General features: G+C 41.3%; 4 protein-coding genes across 15 annotated transcripts in view; 3 read left to right on the top strand and 1 right to left on the bottom strand.

Annotated features, from left to right (window-relative positions):
• Positions 1-2,079, top strand: part of lpgat1 (lysophosphatidylglycerol acyltransferase 1) — a 34,055-nt gene extending 31,976 nt beyond the window's left edge. For all 5 annotated transcript variants that reach the window (XM_035524335.2, XM_035524332.2, XM_081718466.1 and 2 more), the window contains one exon: positions 1-2,079. This exon is cut by the window's left edge. The gene's annotated coding sequence lies outside the window, so the exon portion shown is untranslated.
• The window catches only part of LOC118241046 (uncharacterized), a 38,220-nt gene extending 24,521 nt beyond the window's left edge, over positions 1-13,699 (bottom strand). For 3 of the 7 annotated variants that reach the window (XR_014124703.1, XR_014124704.1, XR_014124701.1), the window contains exons 1-2: positions 8,647-8,981; positions 7,031-7,227 (exon numbers count right to left, since the gene is read on the bottom strand). The gene's annotated coding sequence lies outside the window, so the exon portion shown is untranslated. Of the gene's footprint in view, positions 1-6,684; positions 6,789-7,030; positions 7,296-8,646; positions 8,982-13,047 lie in introns of those variants that run through there. The other 4 variants (XR_014124702.1, XR_014124705.1, XR_014124706.1 and 1 more) reach the window with 4 other exon arrangements.
• Positions 3,451-10,585, top strand: nek2 (NIMA-related kinase 2). 2 transcript variants are annotated; one of them, XR_014124699.1, is made up of 9 exons: positions 3,451-4,503; positions 4,836-5,053; positions 5,221-5,461; positions 5,577-5,659; positions 5,753-5,879; positions 7,066-7,388; positions 7,501-7,555; positions 7,658-7,734; positions 8,787-8,924. XR_014124699.1 is itself a non-coding variant. In XM_027001653.3 (9 exons), exons 1-9 carry the CDS (start codon positions 4,408-4,410, stop codon positions 8,996-8,998), a joined length of 1,335 nt encoding a protein of 444 aa, XP_026857454.2. In that variant the 5' UTR covers positions 3,457-4,407; the 3' UTR covers positions 8,999-10,585. The 2 variants fall into 2 exon arrangements, 1 of the variants encoding a protein (XP_026857454.2); XM_027001653.3 differs by having other exon boundaries at positions 3,457-4,503; positions 7,066-7,291; positions 8,787-10,585.
• slc30a1a (solute carrier family 30 member 1a) lies at positions 10,774-16,876 on the top strand. Its single transcript, XM_035524800.2, has 2 exons — positions 10,774-11,665; positions 13,706-16,876. The coding sequence occupies exons 1-2, from the start codon at positions 11,080-11,082 to the stop codon at positions 14,647-14,649; spliced, it is 1,530 nt and encodes a 509-aa protein (XP_035380693.1). The 5' UTR covers positions 10,774-11,079; the 3' UTR covers positions 14,650-16,876.
• The last annotated feature ends 200 nt before the right edge of the window (positions 16,877-17,076 follow it).

Below are 17,076 nucleotides of genomic sequence, written 5' to 3' on the forward strand. Positions count from 1 at the left end.
TCTCCTCCACATGGACACAGATGAGGGGTGTACAGCCATAAGCTATTCCTCCACACATCGCGCTCTGGACTTCATTGCACTGTGGACTGTGGCCGTCTGTCCTGTAACCCTGGAAACCACTCTGTGACTGACTGTGTGGCTCGCTGCTGCTTTTTTCTTTTCTTGTTCTTCTTTCTTTGTTAAAAGCACTTTTTTTTTCTTTTTTTCTTTTTTTTTTGTCAGCATCATTTTGTCTTGTTGTCGGTGCATTAACGGTGTGTGTCTGTGTGTAGACAGTATAATGTGGGCTGTCTGAATGGTTTCAACGCATTTACACTTGCCACCATGTGAGCTGGAAGGCCGTGCAGTGTAGCCTACAGACATGCATCAGACATCATCAGCTGATCACTGATTAACTGAGAGCCTTTCTTCCCCTCAATTTTACACACACGCGCACACCCACCCACACACACACACACACACACACACACGTGACTTGTGGAGACATGTCAGTACACTGAACTACTAATACAGAAGCTCCAGGTGTTTAAAATAAGTACAGTTCCTTCACCCTAGTCTAAATATATTTTGATGTTTTACAGATATAATTAAGCCATATGCTTAGCGTCTGAGGCTGACGGGGGGCAGATCCTAGCAGGAAAGACTCCTTACAGAATCACGCTGAAAGGCAGCATTCTTTAAAAAAAGAAAAAACAAAAAAAATTAGGCTTACAGTTGTCATTACTGTAAATGTATAACAGCGTAACCTGCCAGCGTAAGTGAGTATGTGACAGTCTACTTTTTAATTTTTCCTGCCCTACCCTGTTCTTTTTCCTTTCTTTTCTTTAAAGATGCATATAATTAATAATGTCTGGTGGCTATATGTTATATCAGTGTTAGCAAATCACTGTTTATTGATGGAGACTTTTAATTTGTTTTATTTTCAATTACATATACCGACAAAAATTGAATTTAGTCTTGTATATAACAAAACATGAGGTAGAATCCATGTTGTGATGGAAACATCTCGATCTGTAACAGTTATTTTTTTTGTTTTGAAATGTCATGAATTTTAAGGAAAGAAAAAAAATTAGTACTCTTTAAAGCTGGTGTTTATAGAATTTCTCTTTGTACCTGGGTGTAGTACCAAGACCCTGAATCTGTCAGATCCATCCTTTCATTTAAGAGCGGATTTAAGATTCAAAGCAGTATGGTCTACACATTTGCTTTACTTGACCCACGGCAATAGCCTACATGTCTGTCATGGTACTATCTGCTAAGTCATGTCATTTCAAATCAAAAAAGATACATTCTATTATTATTAATGCAGAACTATTAGGACAGAACTGCCTAATTACAGTAGATTTAACCTCTTGGCTCATAATGGATAGGGCAGCAGAGAACTAGTGTCTCACTCAGACTCATGACCATGTGTAAGCCTGACATGGTCTGACATGAACCATGATTCATTTATGTGCTGTATTCATAATAAGAGCTTAGAGCTCCAATCTCCAGCACTGTACTCCAGCTTTGTGGAACAGCTCCTTGCATTGAAAGGATGTTTAGGTATGGTCCAGCAATAACGTACTCCAAGGCATTGCAACGAAACGATGGAATTCAGCTGTACAAATGAGTAGACAAGTTAGTAGATCAGAACTTTTGTGCCGTAATTGTCATTTCCTAATCATGCCATTTGATTTTGATTTTGATTTTGATTTTGATTTTGATTTTGATTTCCCTGGCTTGCGGAAGATTGAAATGTGTATGATGCAGGAGAGCTGTGGTAATGTCACAGATGCGGAAATGCATTCAATGCAGGCTGTTCAAACTGGTGTTCTCACTGTAAACGTGCTAAGACTACCTTCCAATGTGAGATACAGGGGGAAACCCTCATTATGTCATCACTGTCTTTCCAGTGGGAGAGATGATATGGGGGGACATTTTAGAGGGGTTGGGGGTGGGGGGGTTAGGAATTTTAACAAATTGCATTAGAATGGTCTTTTCATTTTGTACTCCTGTTTCTCCCTTTTCCTAGCTACCCAGCCATTTTACAACACAGAATTTAATTGTGCTGGAATAAAAACTGATAAATATCAGTTACCTCTCAGTGTCTGAGTCTGACTGACTGAAGGTGTGCTGATGCTGCTGTGTTGATGAATAATTTTCGCCTGAATATGTGACTAATGCACTAGCTTTTTGATGCAGTTTGTTTGCTCTTTAAATCACAAGAATTATGATTCTTCCATACTATATAAAGCACACACTAATAAGAAATTAAGAAATTAAAATACAGGTCAAAATGTTGCATTTAATTAAGAAATGTGACTCATTTTTTCATAAAGGTAATAAACATAGGGATTATAAAAGGTGAGTGTGTGCCATCTTGTCAACTTAAAGCCCTAAAAGTAATGGGACTGATTAGTCTTTTAGCCCCACCCCACCCCCCCAGGGGGGCCAAAGGTAATGCCACACTGCCTTCCCCCACCTTATCACTATAATAGTGAGCTGCTTCAACAATGGTCCAGAATTTACACAATATGTGCAAGTGTTTGCGGGCATCCTTCCTAATTGAGTTTGAGTGCTAGCCATAGCATTTGCTGAGAGGTGTATCAAATTAAGCACATAGCCATGTAGTTTCCACAAACACCTTTGGAAGCAACACCAGCATAAGAATTATGCTTTGGGAGTTTTGTGAAATGCATTTCTATGGCTGGGGAACTGCATGCATGCTTCGCGTGTCTAAAATCACTATTCACAATTCTAAGCATTGACTCGAGTGGTCAACTGCTACTGGACTCTGCAGCAGTGGAAATGTGTTCTGTAGTGATGAATCTCAGTGTCCTATCTGGCAGTCAGATGGGATTGGTGGCTACCTGCCAGAATGTTCAGTGCCAGTAGTAGAGTTTGGTGAATAATGATAATAGTAATGATCTGGGACTGTTTTTCAGGGTCTGGGCTAGGCCACTTTGTGAAGAGTTATGTTAATGCTACAGAAGCGAAAGTTGTTTCTGACAATTATGTTCTTTCAGCCAGGCCTTCCTGTCCCTGTTCCTGACCTTACAAATGCTCGGGTTAATAGGCACAAATTCCCATAGACACACACTCCCAAAATCTTATGGAAAGCCTCCCTAGAAGAGAGGAATTTGTTAAATCTGCAAAAAAAAAAAAAAAAAAGCGAGGAGCACAGGAACTCTATTAATGCCCATGGTTTGGGTATAAGATGTCCAATACGCTCTATATAGTTGTGAGGATTAAGGGTCCACCTTCTTTTGGCCATACAATGTACTTGAAATGTTTCTCAAGAAAGGCTGGAGCTTTTCTAAAGACATGAGGCCTTTCTAAATAAAAAGGCATTATTCCCAATAAATACATATATGAATTGGTATTTCTATTATCTTGTTTATTCTATTAATAAATTGAAAAGTAAAATACTGTTACATATATAATCATACAGGAATTATTTTTAAAATTCCCTTGATTATAAAAATCATGTTTATCATTCTGCTTTTTACCAAGACTTTGATTGCTTATGGTGAAATTTCAAGTTCACTGTACTCTGTGCAGTAGATTTATACTGTAACACCAATGTCAGGCAGTGGAACCATAGGCTACAGTAGACCAGGGATATCATGAGGTTAGTTGCGGCATATCTCAGCCTTCTTACTGAAGGCCTTGATTAAATTAGGTATTTTAGATTAAAGTTGGAATTAAACAAGGAGGTTTCTAGAATCAAAATTAGGCAATCCCTTGCAATTTGACCAAATTGTAGACAGTAAAGTCTACGCATAAAATGCAGTCGTTCAGAAAAGTAAGTGTAAGGTTAACATGTAACTTCATGTGCAGTATGAAGCGATGCAAACATCATAAACGTCGAAATGAAACGTATCGTTATAAACGGTCACTTGTCCTTGTCTCATATTTAAAACACCAAACAAATTGTATTTGTTTAGCAGGCTCTACATTGACATCGCAGGTAATCCCACTGACCTGAAAATAATTGTACATTTTTGTTTACTTCAGTCGAGCAACCCCTTTAAATTGACGCCACTCCCATTTCACCCCGCGTTGTCTCGCGGTTAAAAGTGGTTGGTGCTGGTGCTAGGCAACGTGCAGGTTTGTTTCCCTAATTTAAACCAATGAAATCACCGCTAGGTTCGCGTGATAAGCCAATCAAATGTAAGAGTTTTAGTGCCAGTTTCAAATGCTTTTGTTATCAGGTCATGATAACACGCGTTATCCCAATTGTGTAAGTTAGCTGTATGTAATTGGACTGTTTTGTTCTTATTTTTAAAGCCTGTAAGCAAGGCATAATTTGAGGCAAGGCTACTTTAAACGTACCAGCTAGTTGGCTAGCCTAATCTTGATTAAAACACGTTAAGACCTCAACACTGCAGGATCACTTGTGGTGTTTCAGTGTTTCCTGATACAATGCCGTCTCGAAAGGATGATTACGAAGTATTGTACACTATAGGCTGTGGATCATATGGAAAATGTCAGAAAATTAGGAGAAAATCCGACGGGAAGGTAACTACTAACCACGTTAATACTATTGCTAGCTAGCTAGCTATGTTGGCTAGCTATTTGTGTTTGTAATTGCTTTACCTGATAGCTAATCTATTTTAGATAGAATACGGTAGGTTAGCTACTCGGATTAGCAGTGCCTTCGTAGTCCGATTAATCACGTTGACTGCTATAAACCTGTAAACATAGCGGTATGTCACCTTAACTAGCTGTTTAAAATCCTTATAATTCTTTCCGCTTCTGAATGAACCTATATTGTGTTTTTTTTTTCTTCTTTAAGTTAGCTAACGCTATATGAAAGTAGTATAAGTAACCTGAGCTGTTGCATCTGCTAGATTCTTGTATGGAAGGAGCTGGACTATGGCACCATGACAGAAACGGAGAAACAAATGCTTGTGTCGGAGGTGAATCTCCTTCGCGAGTTAAAGCACCCCAACATCGTGAGATACTACGACCGCATTATAGATCGAGCTCACACAACGCTGTACATAGTCATGGAGTATTGCGAAGTAGGAGATCTCGCCAGCCTCATAACGAAATGCGTTAAAGAGAGGTGACGACCGACCTAACCCCGTTGGCCCTATAATTCATATTTGTCAAAGCATAATATTTAATCATATTGCATATTACAAATCGCAGCAATATAATTTGATAATTGCATTTGTCCTTCTAATGCAGTTTACTGGTAAAGCTGTTTTGGGTGTGTGTTAAACTCTGCAGGAGATACCTGGAGGAGGAGTTCGTTTTACGTGTTCTGGCGCAGTTGTCTCTGGCACTGAAGGAGTGTCATGGCAGAAGCTATGGTGGGAGCACAGTGCTGCATCGAGACCTAAAGCCTGCAAACATCTTCCTTGATGCCAAGCAGAACGTAAAGCTTGGGGACTTTGGCCTAGCACGAATACTCAAGCATGACACAAGCTTTGCTAAAACATTTGTTGGAACTCCATATTACATGTCACCAGTGAGTGTGTATTTTTGTTATTTATGTATTTATTTATTTCTTTAACTTTGGACCTTGATACATTTACACTACTTTGAATGTTTCATAGTCAGTGCATGTTGATTTTTGTCAACAGGAACAAATGAATCGCATGTCATACAATGAAAAGTCCGATATCTGGTCATTGGGATGCTTGCTCTATGAGCTCTGTGCTTTGTCGTGAGTATTAGACCTTGTGATTAGGATCTGTGTAATATTTACATAGGAATGTACATATCTGGTCTTTGTACTTGATGCCACTTTTTCTTACAGTCCACCATTCACCGCATATAACCAAAAAGAACTGGCAGAAAAAATCAATGAGGGGAAGTTTAGAAGGATCCCTTATCGCTATTCAGAAGAACTGAACACCCTTCTGTCCAGGATGCTACACCTAAAGGTAGCTTTGCCATCATATATGTGATTGGTCTTCGTGCAGTAGGCAGAAATCTAATGAATATTGAACTGACAGAATGAAAACTTCCTAGGCTTGAGCAATATCAAAATGACTGTATATGCATAAATGTACCTAGAAATCCTTGTTCTTCTGACCCTGGTAAAATCTCCTGGACAGAAACAACAGACCTCTGCCGATGCCCGCATTACAAAGTGAAAAGCCAGCGAGCTGCTGTGCAGAACATTTACCATGTACAATATCAACTAAAATGTATTATCTACAGCTGGGCCTTAATACCTTCGAATAATTAGTGTCTTAATTTATTGGGCTAGAGCCCTGAAAAGTGCAGTATTCTGTACCAGCACACACCAAGATAATCAGTTTTGTATAAACTGAACCAGATGGATTTTGTAAGGGCAGTGCTTATTCTGCTGGTGGAGTTTCATTTTTAGTTGATCTAAATGAGAGTCCTTTGCCTTATTTCCTCTATCAGAATTAACTAAGCAGTACACAGAAATGGCGAAGGCTTCTGAAGTAAACGCATGCCTGCAGTGTTTGCTATCCTGACAGGGGATCTCGGCATGTGCATTACTGTTCATTTTGCAAAACTCTCTACATAAAATAAAGCAAAGCAGCACAGTCACAGGCTTGTGGCCTATGTAGTTCTGTTTTATAAAGGGGTGTGTAGAAGGTCTCTGTTTTGTTTTTCTTGTCACTGGGTTACCATTGTATTCAACTAAATAAAATGACTTTAACGTCTGTCTACTGGGAAGATTAATCACTAACTCGCAATGGATGTTTTAGAGTCATTGTGTGTGTGAATGGTGGTGAAGTACATAAGGCTTCCAGAGAAACAGGATATTTTGGACAGAGGTTCTTCTTCAGCTGTGCAAGTAAAATGCTTCTGAAGCTCTAAGAGGAGGAATCAGTTTATATTAGAAAAACATTCAGTGGGGTTCCAAGAGTGTGGATCAGTTGTTGTTATTCTTTGAGTTTCCTAACTTCATTGCTACCATAGTAACAACTGGCAGTGCAAACAGATGCCATTGATTCAGTGTCCATTAGTATTAAAATGCCCTGCCACTGGTAACAACAAATCCTTAATTCTGATGTTCCGAACGCGTCATGTGTTGCGCTTGTGCAGCTTGTCTTACTGTGTTGTGTTGACCTCCCCCTGCTCCGTTGCCAGGACTACCTTCGGCCCTCTGTGGAGTCCATCCTGCAGAGCACTTTAATCTCCCGTCACGTGGCACAAGAGCAGAAGGCAGTTCAGGCGAGGCAGCGGCGGAGGTCAGATGACCCGGAAAATCCCCGTCAGGCTGAGGCGGCGTTGATGGCGGCAGAGCTGCAACTGAAGGAGCAGGCTCTGCGTGAGCGCGAGCATGCCCTTAAGGAGCGAGAGGAGAGGCTGGAGCGTAAGGGGTCCTGCACATCTGTGTTCGCACGCAAGTTAACACATAAGTGCTTTACTTTGCCGTGGATCTCCCAGCATCACCATGGACACTCAGGAGGGTCCGTCAGCGGTTCTGTGTGACCCTAATCCTGCAGCAGCCTGAAACATTACCGTTGCCTACATTAGATTGGGGGCTGGGGTGTTTAGTGTTTAATTTTTCCCTTTTTACAGAGAAGGAGCAGGAATTGTGTGCCAGAGAGAGACTATCAGAGGAGAAATTGGCCAGGTATGAAGTCCATTGATATAGTTTTTAATCTGACTGAATTAATAAACTTTCATCAACTTTGTATATGTATTCTGTCAATGAAAACTTGTGTCTTGCCTACAGAGCAGAGAACTTGCTGAAGACCTGTAATTTGATGAGACAGCAGAGGGCGCTGTCTCTGCTCTGTGCAGATGCTATAGGTATGGAAGTGAAACGGAAGCCACTAGACCTTCTGTTCACAGAGAACTGACCATGGCTTGTGTATATATATCTAAATGTTTACATGTGTGTATGTGTATATATTGTGTGTACCATAATGTTTTATAGGTGCTATGTATAAGGTATATTTATTTTGTAATTTAAATGTTAAACATTTTTATGATCACAATAAAGTGAGACAAAACAACACACTAGCTGACATTTACCATAGAAACCACTGTTGCTTTTAAACTGATTTATCCAAGATTGTAGTCAGTCTGGCTTTTTGGCTCAGTGCTTAAGGTACTTGACTTGTAATTGGAAGGTTGCTGGTTCAAGCCCCACCACTGCCACTGTTGCGCCCCTAAGCAAGGCCCTTATCCCTCAATTGCTCAAGTTGTACTCTGTCATAATTGTAAGTCACTTTGGATAAAAAGGGTCAGCTAAATGCCGTAAAATGTACTGGTAGAAGATAAAGGGGAAAAAAGGAGAATTTGGTGACTCCATCATTCAAACACAGTATGTTTGATTTTTACCCTTGAAGTAGCTAGACTTTGTACCAGCACCCTTCTTAGGGGAGATGATAACATTTCCTGATGACACGCCAGTCAGTTCAAATTTCTGCTTTGTAATATATGTTAACAAACTTGTTTACTTCTTTTTACCCAACATTTGATTACACCAAAAGATCACAAGATTGACACAGATCTCAAAGAGCAATCCATGGGAATCGCATGTCTGTGTTCACAGACCTACATTGTGCCTATTCAAGTTTAGGACCTCTTTAAATGACTTAATTTCCAAAAACTCAGCAAATGTTTGAAGCCGTCCTGTGTAAGGGCACGAGAATACAGCTGTCTCACTGAGTAATATCATATGCTTTCACCTTGGCTGTAAGAAGTAAATGAACATACTTCCTTTGAAGTTAAACAGTGGGTGTCCTTCCTCCTGATGTCTCCTCCCAAACCCTGAGGAAGGCAGTTCCTTGTGTTCAGTTCCTTCTCCACTGGTTTGCTGTTTATGATGACGCTCATTCTCGTTCTTTGACTTGTAGATGACAGTGAGAATCCCTCTCTGGGGAAGAGGAAGGTCCATTTTGCAGGCGACAGCAAGGAGAATGTAAGGCCCGAGCAGAGAGCTGGGACAAAACCTCAGGAGCATGTGCTTCTGAAGAAGCTGCAGGCACCCGGTGTATGCTCTTCAACCCTGGGACAAGCAGAGAGGAATAAACCGCTGAAGAGCAGGCATATGCAGGGAATTCGCTAGCGCACCCCAAACCCCACAGCCCCCAACCCCCCCCCCCAAAGCTGCCAGAGCCAGGGCTGGTTCAGGGTACGTCATCCAGTGTGTCGCCTGGACAAAGCCACTGTGCTCAAAACACTTCTGAAGGACACTGGAGAATGGCAGCTGTCCGCTTACGTGAGCTTATGGGGGGTGGGGTCACTTGTGTATGACACAGGCTGCAGACTGATTTGTTGCTTTGACGGTGGTGTTTGTCCTTGCAGCCATGGATACGTTACATGACAAATCACTGTCAAGCCTTGATAGCTCAGTTTTCTCAGACAGAAAGCCTGGCTCCCTGTCAAGCAATGTGTAGGTGTATTGTATGCTCAACATCTGTTTTTTGGTTTTGTTTTAGTTTAAAAAACATGTGTTTTTTGCACTAGTTGTGATATTTTCTACTTTATAGCAAGTGTTTTGAGAAATACTTGTTGCTGCTTAGAACATGATTTTTGACTACATGCTGGTTAATTGTATCAATGTTATGTTTGTGAGAGACTACAAGTTGTGTTTTCTTGTGCCTTTGTAAAAATTAAGACATGCTGTGAAGTCTTGAAAAGATATGTAGAACAAAAAGGAAAATTTCTGATTGACCATCTATTTTACATACCAGATATTTTACATAGATTTATCATATAGGCAGAAGTGTTCTCTTTGTTTCTGTGATTTTCTAGGTGACCGAATAATACCTGTTCTCAAAGTAAAATATACTTTTCAATGATCAATATTTTCAGCAATGAAAGAAAACAGATTTTGTAACAAAAGTAAAAGTCAAAATGACAAATAAAGAGTCTGTTTATTACAAAAGGCACAAGACATCGCTTTTTAATTTTATATATTTAAAAATATTTTTACTATAAATGTAAATAACGCTTTAATGTGTAATGTAATGGTCGAGTGCGTCGCCGTCTGCTCGTGACGTCACGGGCACGTTCAGCAAAAGTGCTCAGAGCAGCGGATGAGACCTGAGCCACGTCCAGTATAGAAACGCGTCGTGGGGTTCGTGGCCGTGCGAAGCTTTGCGCACAGTCATGAAACCGATGAAACGCTCCCTTACTGAACGAGACACGGGTAAATGTAACGTGTGTGAAGTAATGACGTGTGATGTTACGTTTAACCATAAAGCCTATTTGAATGATCTGAGTTATTTGACGCCGTCAGAAAACATTTTAAAAATCGTACAGTAATGACTAAGGTTTGGTGGTTTCATGCAATAGCTATGAAATGGACCTTGAAATGGAATATTTGGTCTTTTAGACAATTAGAATAGTAATTGTGCTTAAACTGAATTAATCTGTTTTAAAAAATAAAACCTCTAATTAACAAGGTAGCCAGGCAACGCTGCATTTTATTTTCTTTGGGGTCTGATCATCCTTAGATTTAATCAAGTCTACTGTGCACACGTACCTCAGCAAATTTGCTCACTTGCAAAAAACAAAAAAAAACAAACCCCTAACTAAAACCAGACATGGCTTTTCTTTGACCTACAAATGTCTTTCTGATTACGTAGGGATACTGTGTAAGACGCTGTCGTGTTATGACAATGAACGATATGTTTGTGAACTACAATTCACCCTGTGGTAATTTTATTTATAAAGGCCCTAAATGGTGAGTCAAACTATATACTTTGCGTGCTTAGAAAAGTATTGTAAATTATCCTTGGTTCCCCAGTTCTTGTCCAATGACGTGCAGCTAGGCGTTGCCCTAGAAGTACCCTTGTTCCGTGTGGAAACTTTGCCGGTCCGGGTGCAAAGTTTCAATCCGTCTGCAAACGTCGCCGCTATGCATTAAGCCTCTGCCTTTTTCTGGTGTAACGATTCGATTGAAAGAGAAATGAACTGTCGTAGCTAAGTCACAAGACGTCGACTGTGTAATTCAAGTCAAGAACTAGATGGAAATCGAACAAATACCGCTTATGTAGTTTCTGACTGATAATTTAAACCGTTAGCTGGCTAGCTAACGTAGCATTGTTTGTTTCGCGTTGTATTAGCTCGCTTACTGACCGGTCAAGTAGCTAGCTGGCTAGCTAGCCCAGTAATCACTGATTGATTCATCAAGGAAGGAAAATGGCTTGCGAAAACAACCGTGTTCGTTTACTTTGTATGCTTTCATTGACTTTTGGGTTTTTCATTGTGGAAGTGGTGGTCAGTCGGATAACGGCATCCTTAGCGATGTTGTCAGACTCTTTTCACATGCTTTCGGATGTAATCGCTCTGGTTGTGGCTTTGGTTGCCGTACGCTTTGCGGAGAGGACACAGGCGACAAATAAAAATACCTTTGGCTGGATTCGGGCAGAAGTGATGGGGGCATTGGTAAATGCCGTGTTTCTCACGGCGCTGTGTTTCACTATCATTTTAGAAGCAATCGAGCGATTTACGGAGCCTCATGAAATTGAGCGTCCCCTGGTAGTCATCGGTGTTGGAGCCGCAGGACTAGTAGTAAACCTCCTCGGGCTTTGCTTGTTTCACGGACATGCAGGTGGGGGCCACGGGCATTCCCACGGAGGCCGTTCGCACGGTAAGAAAAACAGGAATAAAATCCGCAAGTCCGAGAGACCTGACGATTGCTCAACCGGCGAAGAGACCAACAATCTAGTCGGTAGTCGCGCGACCAGTCCAAATGGGGTGAACCCCGACAGGCGAGGAAGAACGGGTAAGTATTGAGCCCTTTGTGCCCTCGTTATTTGGCTAGCTAGTTTTACATTTTATTAACCTGATTTTTTTCATAACGTGTAATTCAGTTTCGGGCAAAACGACAGGGATTGTCACATTGGTAACGCAGAAAATCAGAGCTTCAGCTAGTTCCAAAATTTTCTACAGCTGATATAATAGGAGCAGTGTTACATTTAGGAGTCCAATGTGACAATGTGAATTCTGAGCAGAGTTCTAACCTTTGAAACAACTGTCAAGGTAAGTTTGCCAGTGCACGCAATATCGTCACACACAGAAAGGGTATATATATTACGCAATTTGTGAAGCTCATTTCCTGGTTAGATTAAGTGATTTTTATTTATTTATTTTTTAAAAAAAACCTCTTTTTTTTTTACAGTTTGTCTATTTGATTCTGAAGAGAATGTCGTGCGAAGAGAGCATGTCTGCTTTAAAGTAATGTAGACAACTCCAGAGCGTCAGTGACGGGGTGCACAAATGCATGAACTCAGAATCACGTTGCGTGTGTTCTTTTAGGAAAGTCAGTTACGGCACCAGAGACTGACCCGAGTCAAACATAACGTCCAAAATCAGACAGCTGGGGGAGTGAATCATTCTGTGACATTTCCACCACTGGACACGAACAGCTCCAGCGGCGCACTACCTCGGCCCCTCTTCACCGAGCACCGCAGTAGCCCAGCATATAAGCATTCACTCTAGGACCCTAGTCATCACCAACACAGTGAAGACTGTTTTAAACAAAACTTGTCACAAACGTGGCGTGTAAAAAAAAATGTAAAGTAACAAAAAAATGCCACCTTTTATTTCATGCGGAATTTGGCTTATTAGGAACCAGGTCTCTTAGTAGTTCCTGTTCCGGTGCTGTTCTCCTGGATGATGACTCGCAGTACTGTATGAATATAGACAGTCCTCTACTAAAATTCAATCAGGGGAACTGAAGTTTCCTTTGAGTCAGGAGAACTTGAGTTTCAGCTGTGTTGTCTATATTGTGCTATTTCTTTATGATTGGAAGCCTTTTTGATACCCTGAGGTCTAACAGAAACATTACACATTCAGTAAAACATCCAATAAGAAACCTCTGTCTTAATAAGGAATAGCTAATCCAAGATCAGAACTGAAGAACTCCTTTCAAAATTAACTTTACTGCACAACAGGTCTATACAATAGTGTTGAATGTTAAGTGATGTCATTGTAATGGCTTTTTATTTCTAAAGTTAAACTGGCGTAACAGTATAAAACCTTCCTAAATACAGCAGCTTCCTAAATGACAAAAATCAATTAAATTAATCAATGAAATTAATTAAGGCATGACAATGTAAATAACCAATCCAAAATCTCAGAACTTGAAGCGTCCTACATAAATACCTGCAAATGGTCTGCAAGTCTCAGGTTCCTCAAAATGGGCCCCCAGAATAGAGTCTAATAAAAAGAATCTAGTTTATGCATGTCTAATCACAGTAGCCTTTGTTGTTTTTGTTGAACTCACACAGCCTTGTCATTACCTAGGTTGCTTGCAAGTATCAGGTGATGTTTTTCTTGTAGTCATAGCAATATTTCAAGCTCAGTGTGTAGCAATATTATTGCGTTCTGATATGCTGTGCATGTCTTGCAAGCCAAATCAATAGATACTGAACCTAAGGGCATGTTATCTTTTCATGTTCTTTAGCACACCAAAAAAGTCTTGGAATCGTTCACTTCCCTACTCACAAAACATGGCAACAACTGTCCTGCAGTCTCAGCTAGTGATTTTCTTGTTAAAACCAAGTTTTACAGGATAAAGCCAAAACATTCTCAAACTGTTTGCTTAATTATGATTGCATGGTACCTTTTTTTTTCTTTTTTTTTTTTTTGGAATGCTCCATAACAAAATATCCAAAATGTGGTGGAAAGTGGTGTTTCTTTTTTTATTTAGGTTCTAATTGTTTTTATCACAGAAAAACAACAAATACTTAGTTATTTAATTTGTTTACCTAAGTGAGCGCTGGTTAATCGCTCCTCATTGTGCTGTTGCTCTGTGTGGCAGGCACACCCCCTGGTGACAATGAGCTACAGCTGAATGGCAATGCCCCCTACGGCAAGCACGAGCATGAGCAGGAGTGCAGCGAGGAGGCTGCCTCCCAGCTCAACATGCGTGGTGTCTTCCTGCACGTGCTGGGCGATGCCCTCGGCTCCGTCATCGTTGTCATCAACGCGCTCATCTTCACCTTCGTGTGGCAGCCTTGCGAGCCCGGCCACCCCTGCATCAACCCCTGCACTGAGAACCACTGCACGGACCACCAGCACATCAACCACACACTGGTGGACTTGCAGGGTGGCCCCAATCAGGTGCCCATCGCCGGCCCCTGCTGGGTGCTCTATCTGGACCCAACGCTGTGCGTGATCATGGTGGGCATCCTCCTGTACACCACCTACCCCCTTCTGAAGGAGTCAGCCCTCATCCTGCTTCAGACAGTGCCCAAGCAGATTGATGTGCACGGACTGAGCGCCCGGCTGAGGGAGCTGGATGGTGTGCTGGCCGTCCATGAGCTGCACATCTGGCAGCTGGCGGGCAGCCGTATCATCGCCACCGCCCACATCAAATGCCACGACCCCACCTCCTACATGGACGTGGCCAAACGCATCAAGGGCTTCTTCCACGATGAGGGCATCCACGCCACCACCATCCAGCCCGAGTTTGTCACGGTTAACTCAGAGTCACGCGCCTCGCTCTGCGAGCTCTCCTGCCGGACGCAGTGCGCCCCCAAGCTGTGCTGCGGGGCTGCCGATGGTGGGAAGGCAGCCGAGGCTGCTGGGGAGACCAGGGTGGTGAGCGAGGGTAAGGCGGTGGCTGTGGACGCCGCCGCTACACTGCAGGTCATTAACGAGACGCTAGAGAGCACAGCAAGGGAACAGGACGGCAGCTTTCAGGTGGCGCCTGGAGCCAAGGACGACATGACCATCCCTAGAGAGGTGGAGTCATCCTTATAAGAGAGAATGAGTGCAATCAAGGAGCCTAAATGACCTGTGATCAATCTGAAGGGACCTGCATGGCTGCCTCTTGCTTAGAGGAAGCAATCTACTGTTCTGTAAGGTGTCTGCTTTGAACTGAATCCAAACACATTTACACATGAGATGTAGACACACACACACACACACACACACACACACACACACACACACACACACACACACACACACACAGCCACCTCTTGACACTGAGCCTTTACTGCCAGCTACAGTGGCAGCATGCTGAAGATTCATACTGGGTGACCGCTGATACAAGCCACCGAGCGAGACCTGATGCATGTGCGTGTGTGTCACCAGCATGTTGTGAAGCATCATCAGTGTTCATATGCTGGAGCTTCTCTCTGCTGGATGTTAGGGAGCATTGTCTTTCTGTGGATCTAGAGCAACAAACACATGCAAATTGCAAATAAGGCTGCTGGCCCAAGTTTGGGAACTTTTACTGATATTAGCATTATTACAATAAGAGCCCCCTTTCCTTCCCCCTACATTGCGTAGTTTATCTCTGCTATGTTTGATTATTTTGTGGCAGAAATAATATATGTATTTAAGTTATTACTAATTACATTTTTTTTTCTTTCCAGAATGTTTTGATATTTAGATTTGCTAATAAGTAAAAGGATATTCTGCCTCTTTTTAAAACAAAACTACTATGCTGTAATGTAGAATATTTTTTTAGTAGTCATGTTTTTAATGAACTGTAATATTGAGACTTAATTTTATTTTCCCAGCAGCCTCTGTTTAGATGGCTCTTTGTATTTGGCCCAGAAACCAGAGTCAGTACAATTTCACCAAGCCTATAACTGAAAATACAATGAAAGAAATTGGAGCACTCCTCACATTTTGCAATTGTTCATTTGCAGGAAAGCTGACTGCTTGCAAGTCGTGGCAATGTCACATGAGCAGGACTGCTAGTTTTTTATATATATATATATATATATATATATATATATATATATATATATATATATATATATATATATATATATATATATATATATATATATATATATATATATATATATATAAAAAAATCGTATGTGTGAGGGGAGAGTGGTGCTGGTGTATTTCTGACCTTGCCTCCATCTTGACTTTATGGGACCTCCACAGCTGTAGCTTGAGTGTCTTGAATGTTTGTTTGGCAGTTTTGCATGACCAAACTTGAGGTAGCTTAGTAACCATGGAATGCCGAACTGGAAGGCATACTGAACCAGAAGATGGGGGAGAGGCCCTATCCATGTCTATGGGGTAATGGTAGTTCAGACAGGCTGCTGGTTAAAGGAGTGCTTGCATTGTGTGTGTGCAGAAGCACATGGACAGGTTCAGTGTGATTGAACCACATTCATGTCATGTTGGCTTTTCTTTTTGTAGAAAAAAACAAAACGAAACACTGATGTATCTATGTCTTTTGAATAATTAATTGCAGCAGCGAGTCTCATGAGAGTGCAGAGGCTGATCGTGGTGCCGGTGCAGGCTGAAGCTTCTTCAGTGTGTGAATTTCATGGCTGTTTCTCGTTCCGATACCAGGGTTTAGAGCTTAAGCTGGTCTTGAGTACTACACTAAGAGGTCTCGTCTCTCTCCCCGCACACATGACACTTTCAGCCACGATTGTAAGCCTACACTCCTTTTAAACCTGATTCTGTGATGCTCATAGAAATGCACATGAAACTTCTGAATGTTTTGTACATGTTCACAAAGTTGGTATTTGCATGGGATTTTTTATTTTTTGTGTGTGTGTGTGTGGGGGGGGGGGGGGGGTTGCCTTGTAAATTCTCGCTGCAGTGAATAGACTCGCTGTTGCAATAAGTTAGTAGCCACTCTATTTGCAGAATGTTTCATAAATTTGGTTAAAAATGCTCAGCTTGTCCTTTCAATGTCTCATCATTCCCTACACTGTTGAGTTATTTAAATGGTAATTTATAAATGCATTTCAGATTTCTATGGTAAACATATGCAATGTGGAGAACAATTATGTACTGGACCCTAGTCTTTGTAATAAATTTTTATTTTATGTTTTTTTTTTTAATTTTTAACCATAGAGCAGAGATGCGTGCACAGTGTTTAAGTTCTCTCGGTGCATATTGTAGTTCTGAGTATTAGGATAGAACACACCAGCTGAAATATTTTTCATATATTCATGTCGAACATGTTATTGTGAATTAAACATGACCGTTTGGTATCCCTATCCCATTGCTGTTCTGTGGTGTCTTTTTTTAGAGGCTGCATAGCTGGTTCTACTCGCATCACAAACATTCTTTGTTTGTCGCAGTCCACAGTTTTGCACGCTTTTCAATGTGAGCTTTATCCTTGACACGTGACGTCCATATGACTGGTGTTCCAATAAAGGAAACTCTGTAACCAACTTATTACGATCAGTTTTCCAAGAGCAC

The sequence above is a fragment of the Electrophorus electricus genome, chromosome 7 (assembly GCF_041902795.1).
Source record: "Electrophorus electricus isolate QZ-2024a chromosome 7, ASM4190279v1, whole genome shotgun sequence".
Taxonomy (NCBI): domain Eukaryota; kingdom Metazoa; phylum Chordata; class Actinopteri; order Gymnotiformes; family Gymnotidae; genus Electrophorus; species Electrophorus electricus.

Excerpts from the sequence above, each read along its gene's own strand:
- slc30a1a (XM_035524800.2), top strand. The coding sequence starts at position 11,080 with ATGGCTTGCGAAAACAACCGTGTTCGTTTACTTTGTATGCTTTCATTG. Across the intron at positions 11,666-13,705 it reads CGACAGGCGAGGAAGAACGG|GCACACCCCCTGGTGACAAT; the intron begins GTAAGTATTGAG and ends TCTGTGTGGCAG.
- nek2 (XM_027001653.3), top strand. The coding sequence starts at position 4,408 with ATGCCGTCTCGAAAGGATGATTACGAAGTATTGTACACTATAGGCTGT. Across the intron at positions 7,292-7,500 it reads GCGAGAGGAGAGGCTGGAGC|AGAAGGAGCAGGAATTGTGT; the intron begins GTAAGGGGTCCT and ends CCCTTTTTACAG. Across the intron at positions 7,556-7,657 it reads TCAGAGGAGAAATTGGCCAG|AGCAGAGAACTTGCTGAAGA; the intron begins GTATGAAGTCCA and ends TCTTGCCTACAG.